Raw genomic sequence first — 12,277 nt, forward strand, 5'->3', positions numbered from 1 at the left:
TGTGCAAATAAAGATACTGGGGTGCAAATGAGCAAAATAAATAACAATATGGGGATGAGGTAGTTGGGTGGGTTAATTACAGATGGGCTGTGTACAGGTGCAGTGATCGGTAAGCTGCTCTGACAACTGATGCTTAAAGTTAGTGAGGGAGATAAGAGTCTCCAGCTTCAGAGATTTTTGCAGTTCGTTCCAGTCATTGGCAGCAGAGAACTGGAAGGAATGGCGGCCAAAGGAGGTGTTGGCTTTGGGGATGACCAGTGAGATATACCTGCTGGAGCGCAGACTACGGGTGGGTGTTGCTATGGTGACCAATGAGCTAAGATAAGGCAGGGATTTGCCTGGCAGTGATTTATAGATGACCTGGAGCCAGTGGGTTTGGCGACGAATATGTAGTGAGGGCCAGCCAACGAGAGCGTACAGGTCACAATGGTGGGTAGTATATGGGGCTTTGGTGACAAAACGGATGGCACTGTGATTGACTACATCCAATTTGCTGAGTAGAGTGTTGGAGGCTATTTTGTAAATGACATCACCGAAGTCAAGGATCGGTAGGATAGTCAGTTTTACGAGGGCATGTTTGGCAGCATGAGTGCAAGGAGGCTTTGTTGCGAAATAGGAAGCCGATTCTAGATCTAACTTTTGATTGGAGATGCTTAATGTGAGTCTGGAAGGAGAGTTTACGGTCTAACCAAACACCTAGGTATTTGTAGTTGTCCACATATTCTAAGTCAGACCCGTCGAGAGTAGTGATTCTAGTCGGGTGGGCGGATGCAAGCAGCGTTCGATTGAAGAGCATGCATTTAGTTTTACTAGTGTTTAAGAGCAGTTGGAGGCTACGGAAGGAGTGCTGTATGGCATTGAAGCTCATTTGGAGGTTTGTTAACACAGTGTCCAATGAAGGACCAGATGTATACAAAATGGTGTCGTCTGCGTAGAGGTGGATCTGAGAGTCACCAGCAGCAAGAGCGACATCATTGATATACACAGAGAATAGAGTCGGCCTGAGAATTGAACCCTGTGGCACCCCCATAGAGACTGTCAGAGGTCCAGACAACAGGCCCTCCAATTTGTCACATTGAACTCTATCTGAAAAGTAGTTGGTGAACCAGGCGAGGCAGTCATTTGAGAAACCAAGGCTATTTAGTCTGCCAATAAGAATGCAGTGATTGATGATGAAGACGGCTGTACAGTACTGTCTTTTATCGATCACGGTTATAGTATCGTTTAGGACCTTGAGCGTGGCTGAGGTGCACCCATGACCAGCTCGGAAACCAGATTGCATAGCGGAGAAGGTACGGTGGGATTCGAAATGGTCGGTGATCTGTTTGTTAACTTGGCTTTCAAATACTTTCGAAAGGCAGGGCAGGATGGATATAGGTCTATAAAGGTTTGGATCTAGAGTGTCACCCCCTTTGAAGAGGGGGATGACTGCGGCAGCTTTCCAATCTCTGGGGATCTCAGACGTTACGAAAGAGAGGTTGAACAGGCTAGTAATAGGGGTTGCGACAATTTCGACGGCAAATTTTAGAAAGAAAGGGTCCAGATTGTCTAGCCCAGCTGATTTGTAGGGGTCCAGATTTTTCAGCTCTTTCAAAACATCAGCAGTCTGAATTTGTGTGAAGGAGAAGCAGGGGGGGCATGGGCAAGTTGCAGCGGAGGGTGCAGAGCTGGTAGCCAGGTGGAAAGCATGGCCAGCCGTAGCAAAATGCTTGTTGAAATTCTCGATTATTGTAGATTTATCGGTGGTGACAGTGTTTCCTAGCAATGTCATCGTTTTAAAAGTGCTATGAGATGTAGTGAACAATGTCATCAGTGTTATGAAGTGAAGTGTTTAGTAAATAGATTTGTATGAATCTATTAGGCCTTTCTAGTTTACCAACCCATCAGTTTGTAACTGATCTAGTTTACCAACCCATCAGTTTGTAACTGATCTAGTTTACCAACCCATCAGTTTGTAACTGATCTAGTTTACCAACCCATCAGTTTGTAACTGATCTAGTTTACCAACCCATCAGTTTGTAACTGATCTAGTTTACCAACCCATCAGTTTGTAACTGATCTAGTTTACCAACCCATCAGTTTGTAACTGATCTAGTTTACCAACCCATCAGTTTGTAACTGATCTAGTTTACCAACCCATCAGTTTGTAACTGATCTAGTTTACCAACCCATCAGTTTGTAACTGATCTAGTTTACCAACCCATCAGTTTGTAACTGATCTAGTTTACCAACCCATCAGTTTTTAACTGATCTAGTTTACCAACCCATCAGTTTGTAACTGATCTAGTTTACCAACCCATCAGTTTGTAACTGATCTAGTTTACCAACCCATCCGTTTGTAACTGATCTAGTTTACCAACCCATCAGTTTGTAACTGATCTAGTTTACCAACCCATCAGTTTGTAACTGATCTAGTTTACCAACCCATCAGTTTGTAACTGATCTAGTTTACCAACCCATCAGTTTGTAACTGATCTAGTTTACCAACCCATCCGTTTGTAACTGATCTAGTTTACCAACCCATCAGTTTGTAACTGATCTAGTTTACCAACCCATCAGTTTGTAACTGATCTAGTTTACCAACCCATCAGTTTTTAACTGATCTGGTTTACAAATCCATCTACCAATTGCCTCAAAATGTAAACACAGTTCACAGTCCAGAATTGTTTTTGACAGTTTTAATAAGATTTCCTACAATATAAAATGTGCATGTAAATACAATTGTTACATCACTAAGAAAATCCAGCCATTGTTTTATTTTCATGAGTAGTAGAAGGTAGTTTAATCCCAAATCAACAACATACTAAAGGAATCTTTCAGAGACAAATTCATGTAGAGATAAATGACATACAGTACATAATGTATTTAGACATATATAGATATTCATAAATGATTTAACATTTATAACAAAGATAGATGATTGCGGCCGACGATGGACTTGGAGAAGATCTGCAAAGAGGAGTGGGACAAAATCCCTCCTGAGATGTGTGCAAACCTGGTGGCCAACTACAAGAAACATCTGACCTCTGTGATTGCCAACAAGGGTTTTGCCACCAAGTACTAAGTCATGTTTTGCAGAGGGGTCAAATACTTATTTCCCTCATTAAAATGCAAATCAATTTATAACATTTTTGACATGCATTTTTCTGGATTTTGTTGTTGTTATTCTGTCTCTCACTGTTCAAATAAACCTACCATTAAAATTATAGACTGATCATTTCTTTGTCAGTGGGCAAACGTACAAAATCAACAGGGGATCAAATACTTTTTCCCCCTCACTGTACATACTGTATTTAGACATATATAGATATTCATAAATGATTTAAGGACATTTAAGGTACAGTTATAACAAAGGTAGATGATTGGTCGAAAAAACACACAGCAAAGGTAGATGATTGGTCGAAAAAACACACAGCAAAGGTAGATGATTGGTCGGTATGTTGTTGTAAATAACACACAGTAAACATAAACAGATGATGTGTAGAGTATAACTATTCTCTATATGATGATAATAACATCAATAGATAGTCCAGAGGTACAATACTACGTCGGCTAGTATCAATCAGACAAATATTGTGGCATACATACGCACTCACACACAAACACATCAACATAAACACACAAACAAAACAATTATACAATGCCATTAACATTTTGAACATACAGTACCGGTCAAAAAGTTTGGACACACCTACTCATTCAAGGGTTTTTCTTTATTTTTACTATTTTCTACATTGTAGAATAATAGTGAAGACATCAAAACTATGAAATAACACATATGGAATCATGTAGTAACCAAAAAGGTGTTAGACAAATGAAAATATTTGTTAGATTCTTCAAATAGCCACCCTTTGCCTTGATGACAGCTTTGCACACTCTTGGCATTCTCTCAACCAGCTTCACTTGGAATGCTGTCTTGAAGGAGTTCCCACATATGCTGAGCACTTGTTGGCTGCTTTTCCTTCACTCTGCCGTCCAACTCATCGCTCTACTTCTTGGTCAAATAGCCCTTACACAGCCTGGAGATGTGTTGGGTCATTGTCCTGTTGAAAAACAAATGATAGTCCCTCTAAGCGCAAACCAGATGGGATGGCGTATCACTGCAGAATGCTGTGGTAGCCATGCTGGTTAAGTGTGCCTTGAATTCTAAATAAATCACAGACAGTGTCACCAGCAAAGCACCCCCACACCATCACACCTCCTCCTCCATGCTTCAAAGTGGGAACCACACATGCGGAGATCATCCGTTCACCTACATCCGTTCACCTACTCTGCGTCTCGCAAAGATATAGCGGTTGGAGAAAAAAAATCTGACATTTGGACTCATCAGACCAAAGGACAGATTTCCACCGGTCAAATGTCCATTGCTCGTGTTTCTTGGCCCAAGCAAGTCACTTCTTCTTATTGGTGTCTTTTAGTAGTGGTTTCTTTGCAGCAATTCGGCCTGAAGGCCTGACTCACTCAGTCTCCTCTGAACAGTTGATGTTGAGATGTGTCTGTTACTTGAACTCTGTGAAGCATTTATTTGGGCTGCAATTTCTGAGGCTGGTAACTCTAATAAACTTATCCTCTGCAGCAGAGGTAACTCTGGGTCTTCCTTTCCTGTGGCGGTCCTCATGAGAGCCAGTTTCATCATAGCGCTTGATGGTTTTTGCGACTGCACTTGAAGAAACTTTCAAAGTTCTTGAGATTTTCCGCATTGATTGACCTTCATGTGTTAAAGTAATGATGGACTGTCATTTCTCTTTGCTTATTTGAGTGGTTCTTGCCATAATATGGACTTGGTCTTTTACCAAATAGGGCTATCTTCTGTATACCCCCCCTACCTTGTCACAACACAACTGATTGGCTCAAACGCATTAAGAAGGAAAGAAATTCCACAAATTAACTTTTTAAAAAGGCACGTCTGTTAATTGAAATGCATTCCTCATGAAGCTGGTTGAGAGAATGCCAAGAGTGTGCAAAGCTGTCATCAAGGCAAAGGGTGGCTACTTTGAAGAATCTCAAATATAAAATATATTTTGGTTTGTTTAACACTTTTTTGGTTACTACATGATTCCATATGTGCTATTTCATAGTTTTGATGTCTTCACTATTATTCTACAATGTAGAAAATAGTAAAAATAAAGAAAAACCCTGGAATGAGTAGGTGTCCAAACCTTTGACTGGTACTGTATGTTTGAACATAAGTTGTGCGATTTGTGTTTCATTCTTTAGACACACAGACAAACAGCATCCTGGAGATTATAGAGAGCAACATTACAGACAGAATTCAATACATCACATTCAAATATACTATTCATTTAGAATGTCTCAATATAGCTTTATGAACTCATGTATATTGATGATGAGAGTAAAACTATCCCAGGTATCCTTCCATCTGTTCTGTCTCTCTCTCTCTTCACCCCAGGTATCCTTCCACCTGTTCTGTCTCTCTCTCTCTTCACCCCAGGTATCCTTCCACCTGTTCTGTCTCTCTCTCTTCACCCCAGGTATCCTTCCACCTGTTCTGTCTCTCTCTCTCTTCACCTCAGGTATCCTTCCACCTGTTCTGTCTCTCTCTCTCTTCACCCCAGGTATCCTTCCACCTGTTCTGTCTCTCTCTCTCTTCACCCCAGGTATCCTTCCACCTGTTCTGTCTCTCTCTCTCTTCACCCCAGGTATCCTTCCACCTGTTCTGTCTCTCTCTCTCTTCACCCCAGGGATACTACCACCTGTTCTGTCTCTCTCTCTCTTCACCCCAGGTATCCTTCCACCTGTTCTGTCTCTCTCTCTCTTCACCCCAGGTATACTACAAAGCAGGATGAAACAGTTAGCCAGCTACCTTGCCTAAATATATTTTTATTTTTTAGAAAAATAAGCTTGAAATGGGCATGGTCTTATTGACTCGGATCGTCTATCACAGTTTAGCTTTCTTAATGAACCAGAAAATCAATAGTTATTTCTAATTGTTTATCAAAGTTAGCTGCTAACTCATTGATCTTGCTTTTTAGTATACCCCTCTGGCTCATGTTCATTGGGGCACATTGTAGCATTTTTTTTTTGATACTTGGAATGAAGATTGTCATCTCCACGTGTGTGTGTGTGCATGCGTGCGTGCGTGGCGGCACAGCAGTGTGATTTCCAGCGACTGTGTGGTTTTGGGGTCAGGGCCAAGGAGGTGTGTATGTATGTGTGTGTCAATGAGGTGTTATGATGATGATGTGGGGTTTATTTGTTCAACCCGTTGACATCCTGTGGAACCAGCCCCTCCATAACCGCCCTCTTAGACTCCACGATCTAGACGGGGGGGGGGGTTAGCGAGAGGGGATAAAGACAGAGAGAGAGAGAGCGAGTGAGAGAGAGAGAGAGAGCGAGAGAGTGAGAGAGAGAGAGAGAGAGAGAGAGAGCGAGAGAGCGAGAGAGGGAGAGATAGAGAGAAATAATTAACAAAAAACAGAGCAAACTAGAATGCTATTTGGCCCTAAACAGAGAGTACACAGTGGCAGAATACCTGACCACTGTGACTGACCCAAACTTAAGGAAAGCTTTGACTATGTACTGACTCAGTGAGCATAGCCTTGCTATTGAGAAAGGCCGCCGTAGGCAGACCTGGCTCTCAAGAGAAGACAGGCTATGTGCACACTGCCCACAAAATGAGGTGGAAACTGAGCTGCACTTCCTAACCTCCTGCCAAATATATGACCATATTAGAGACACATATTTCCCTCAGATTACACAGACCCACAAAGAATTTGAAAACAAACCCAATTTTGATAAACTCCCATATCTATTCGGTGAAATACCACAATGTGTCATCACAGCAGCAAGATTTGTGACCTGTTGCCACAAGAAAAGGGCAACCAGTGAAGAACAAACACCAATGTAAATACAACCTATATTTATGTTGATTTATTTTCCCTTTTGTACTTTAACTATTTGCACATCATTATAACACTGTATATAGACATAATATGACATTTGAAATGTCTTTATTCTTTTGGAACTTCTGAGTGTAATGTTTACTGTTAATATTTATTGTTGATTTCACTTTTGTTTACTATCTACTTCACTTGCTTTGGCAATGTTAACACACATTTCCCATGCCAATAAAGCCCTTAAATTGAAATTGGAAAAAAATTGCGAGAGAGAGAGAGAGAGACAGAGACAGAGACAGAGAGAGAGAGAGAGAGAGAGAGAGAGAGCGAGAAAGAGAGCGAGAGAGAAAGAGAAAGAGAGCGAGAGAGACAGAGACAGAGACAGAGAGAGAGCGAGAGCGAGAGAGAGAGAGAGAGAGAGAGAGAGAGAGAGAGAGAGAGAGAGAGAGAGACAGACAGAGAGAGAGAGAGAGACATGGCTGGATGAGAGTCATGAGAGAGAGACCGATTGTTGTCCTGTACTGCAAACCCCAAAGATTAAGATTCAGGTTCCTGCTCTACCCAGGTGATCTTGTCCTTCTGTCACTAACAGGAACAACTTAACATTGTTTGGCAACAACTGGACAATCAACAACGTTCAGAAAACCAAAGTCATGATTTTCAAATCAGAGCAGCAGACACTCCTTCAAATGAGGAAATACCGTGGTTGAACATATCCAACTACCTGGGACAAAAAAAACAGTCAAATCTCTGGAACAGCCTCTGGTGGATTTGATCTGGCAGTGAATGCACTAAAAGAAAAAGCCTGCAAAGCATTTTACTCCATAAAAATAATATTCTCAAAAATTGGGGTCCAATTACAATTATAGGCATTGGGAGAAAAAAACAATAGAAAACCTTCATACAGAATATATATAAAATATAATAATAAATATATCATCTGCAGAATGATCCTAAATATCCAAAAGAAAGTACCAAATAATGGATGCAGAGCAAAACTCAGAATATTCCCTTTAATTGTAAATAATAGAAAAGGACACTAACATTTTGGCACCATTTGAAATTAGGCCCCAAAACATCCTTACAATTCAAATCACTGGAAGAGCTGAACCCCGAAAAGAGTCCCCTATGTCAGCTGTTAAAAACACTAAACTACCCTAATATCTAAACACACAAGGAAATCAATCAAATTGTTACAGTAATGTAAATCTCCTATTTGACAAATTGGGAAAATGAAACAAAAACACAGAATAAACTAAATTGCTATTTGGCCCTGAATAGAGAATACAAACTGGCAGAATATCTCTACTCTGTCAGAGATACAAAACAGAGACAGATCCTGACCAAATACAGGCTCAGCGACCACCAATTTTCTGTAGAAAAAGGGAGACACATAAAGACATGGCTACCCAAAGAGGAACGTCTATGTGGTCACTGAACGACAGGGGAGGTAGAGACCGTGAGAAATACTCACAAATAAGATAATATTTTTTTCAAGAAAATAGCTCAATCAATTCCCAACTTCTGTTTACACATAACGCTCACATAAATAAATACAAATCACAAAGCTGGGAATTATTCTAGGTGAGGGATAAACCGCACATATATACAGTGACTTGCGAAAGTATTCACCCCCCTTGGCCTTTTTCCTATTTTGTTGCCTTACAACCTGGAATTAAACTGGATTTTTTGGGGGGGGGTTGTATCATTTCATTTACACGACATGCCTACCACTTTGAAGATGCAAAATATGTTTTATTGTGAAACAAACAAGAAAACTTGAGCGTGCATAACTATTCACCCCCAAAAAGTCAATACTTTGTAGAGACACCTTTTGCAACAATTAGAGCTGCAAGTCTCTAGGGGTATGTCTCTATAAGCTTGGCACATCTAGCCACTGGGATTTTTTTTTTTTATTCTTCAAGGCAAAACTGCTCCAGCTCCTTCAAGTTGGATGGGTTCCGCTGGTGTACAGCAATCTTTAAGTCATACAACAGATTCTCAATTGGATTGAGGTCTGGGCTTTGACTAGGCCATTCCAATACATGTAAATGTTTCCCCTTAAACCACTTGAGTGTTGCTTTAGCAGTATGCTTAGGGTCATTTGTCCTGCTGGAAGGTGAACCTCCGTCCCAGTCTCAAATCTCTGGAAGACTGAAACAGGTTTCCCTCAAGAATTTCCCTGTATTTAACGCCATCCATCATTCCTTCAATTCTGACCAGTTTCCCAGTCCCTGCCGATGAAAAACATCCCCACAGCATGATGCTGCCACCACCATGCTTCACTGTGGGGATGGTGTTCTCAGGGTGATGAGAGGTGTTGGGTTTGCGCCAGACATAGCGTTTTCCTTGATGGCCAAAAAGCTCAATTTTAGTCTCATCTGACCAGAGTACCTTCTTCCATATGTTTGGGGAGTCTCCCACATGCCTTTTGGCGAACACCAAACATGCGTGCTTATTTTTTTCTTTAAGCAATGGCTTTTTTCTGGCCACTCCTCCGTAAAGCCCAGCTCTGTGGAGTGTACGGCTTAAAGTGGTCGTATGGACAGATACTCCAATCTCCGCTGTGGAGCTTTGCAGCTCCTTCAGGGTTATCTTTGGTCTCTTTGTTGCCTCTCTGATTAATGCCCTCCTTGCCTGGTCCGTGAGTTTTGGTGGGCGGCCCTCTCTTGGCAGGTTTGTTGTGGTGCCACATTCTTTAAATTTTTTAATAATGGATTTAATGGTGCTCCGTGGGATGTTCAAAGTTTCTGATATTTTTTTGTAACCCAACCCTGATCTGTACTTCTCCACAACTTTGTCCCTGACCTGTTTGGAGAGCTCCTTGGTCTTCATGGTGCCGCTTGCTTGGTGGTGCCCCTTGCTTAGTGGTGTTGCAGACTCTGGGGCCTTTCAGAACAGGTGTATATTTACTGAGATCATGTGACAGATCATGTGACACTTAGATTGCACACAGGTGGACTTTATTTAACTAATTATGTGACTTCTGAAGGTAAAAGGTTGCACCAGATCTTATTTAGGGGCTTCATAGCAAAGGGGGTGAATACATATGCACGCACCACTTTTCCGTTATTTATTAAGTTATTTTTTTAATTTCACTTCACCAATTTGGACTATTTTGTGTATGTCCATTACATGAACTCCAAATAAAAATCAATTTAAATTACAGGTTGTAATGCAACGAAATAGGAAACACGCCAAGGGGGATGAATACTTTTGCAAGGCAGTGTAGGCTATATGGTGTATTATATATGTATCTGATTGCCATAGCCTGAGGGACCATCCACTCACCTGGAAGTTGCGGCTGAATCCTACGACGCTCCCCATGTTGTAACTGTAGTATCCCAGAACATACTGTCCTCCTACTAGTGGGACCTCATCCTTATTCACACACACCTACACACACACACACACACACACACACACACACACACACACACACACACACACACACACACACACACACACAAAGACCCCCACACACACACACACACACACAAAGACCCCCCCCACACACACACACACACACAAAGACCCCCCCCCACACACACACACACACACACACACAAAAGACCCACACACACACACACACAAAGACCCACACACACACACACACACACAAAGACCCCCACACACACACAAAGACCCCCCACACACACACACACACACACACACACACACAAAGACCCACACACACACACACACACAAAGACCCACACACGTTAATACAGGAAACATGTTAATACAGGATACTGGGACATCATAATAATAATAATAATATGCCATTTAGCAGACGCTTTTATCCAAAGTGACTTACAGTCATGTGCGCATACATTTTTACGTATGGGTGGTCCCGGGGATCAAACCCCACTACCCTGGCGTTACAAGCGCCATGCTCTATCAATTGAGCTACAGAGGTCCATCATACAATATTGCACACACCTCAACAACACACACTATTCTGTACCTGCATGACCTCGTTGACCTCTGCTAGTTCATCTTTGACCCAGACGAAGGTAGCGTAGTCTGACGCAGTCTTAAAACCCACCTGCAGAGGGAGACACACACAAACAGTTCATACCACAGACACACCATTCCTCACACAAACACACACACACACACACACACACAGTTCATACCACACACACACATACACACACACACACACACACACACACACACACTACCGCACACACACACACACACACACACACACAGTTCATGTTTTTGCTGTTGCTTTTTAGTTTTTCTAATTTTATTTTCATTTATTAAGTTAAAGTAACGTTTAGAAGGAATCCTTAAGATGACCTTATTGATAGATGTAAGTAGCTGTTAGAGTTTTTAATCTTTCCGATCACCTTGACAAAAACTATTGGATTGTTCATTTTTTCTTGTTCTTAAAAATGGTGCTTCTCATAAAATTGTAATAGAAAACACATTGTGGTTGGCAGCGTAACGGGGTGTTAGAAGGTATCTTAATGTTGCTTATCATATTATGCTTGTGTGATTTGTGATACCTGTTTGGGATGTTTCATAAACTTGGTTTTGTTGTCCTAAACCATGATTTGTTGTTTTATTCAGGCCTTTGAGTTTCTGGAGTACAGTGGAATCCACTGTAAAAATGATTGGGTAAAGTATGTATAGGATCCTAGCCAGGATAAATCATCCTTAATACTCCTTAAAGGTGGAAGCAGGTTAAAGAGTCGAGGGTTTTAGACATTAATCCTTAATACTCCTTAAAGGTGGAAGCAGGTTAAAGACATTGACTATCGACCACTACACTGTAAAGGCCCTTAGTCCCTAGTTGAGACTGTCTGTCATTATTCAACCAGCAGGGGGCAGACAAGGATGTGTTCACAGGGTTGTAACTATGGTTACAGTTGATAACAAGCACACACACACACACACACACACACACACACACACACATGCATACCTCACACACACACACACACACACACACACACACACACACACACACACATGCATACCTACACACACACACACACACACACACACACACACACACACACACACACACACACACACACACACACACACATGCATACCTCACACACACACACACACACACACACACACACACACACACACACACACACACACACACACACACACACACATGCATACCTCACACACACACACACACACACACACACACACACACACACACACACACACACACACACACACACACACACACATGCATACCTCACACACACACACACACACACACACACACACACACACACACACACACACACACACGTGCATACCTCACACACACACACACAAACACACACACACATGCATACCTCACACACACACACACACACACACACACACACACACACACACACACACGTGCATACCTCACACACACACACACACACACACACACA

The 12,277-nt window shown here is 41.8% G+C and overlaps 1 protein-coding gene across 2 annotated transcripts in view; it reads right to left on the reverse strand.

Annotated features, from left to right (window-relative positions):
• Window positions 1–5,730: 5,730 nt before the first annotated feature.
• Window positions 5,731–12,277, reverse strand: part of inpp5kb (inositol polyphosphate-5-phosphatase Kb) — an 87,547-nt gene continuing 81,000 nt past the window's right edge. For both annotated transcript variants that reach the window (XM_041851516.2, XM_041851515.2), the window contains 3 exons: window positions 10,825–10,905; window positions 10,149–10,253; window positions 5,731–6,279 (listed from right to left, as the gene is read on the reverse strand). In XM_041851516.2, coding sequence (XP_041707450.1) covers window positions 6,211–6,279; window positions 10,149–10,253; window positions 10,825–10,905 — 255 coding nt within the window. In that variant the 3' untranslated portion in view covers window positions 5,731–6,210. The remainder of the gene's footprint in view (window positions 6,280–10,148; window positions 10,254–10,824; window positions 10,906–12,277) is intronic.

This window comes from Coregonus clupeaformis, chromosome 27 (assembly GCF_020615455.1).
Source record: "Coregonus clupeaformis isolate EN_2021a chromosome 27, ASM2061545v1, whole genome shotgun sequence".
In the NCBI taxonomy this organism is placed as follows: domain Eukaryota; kingdom Metazoa; phylum Chordata; class Actinopteri; order Salmoniformes; family Salmonidae; genus Coregonus; species Coregonus clupeaformis.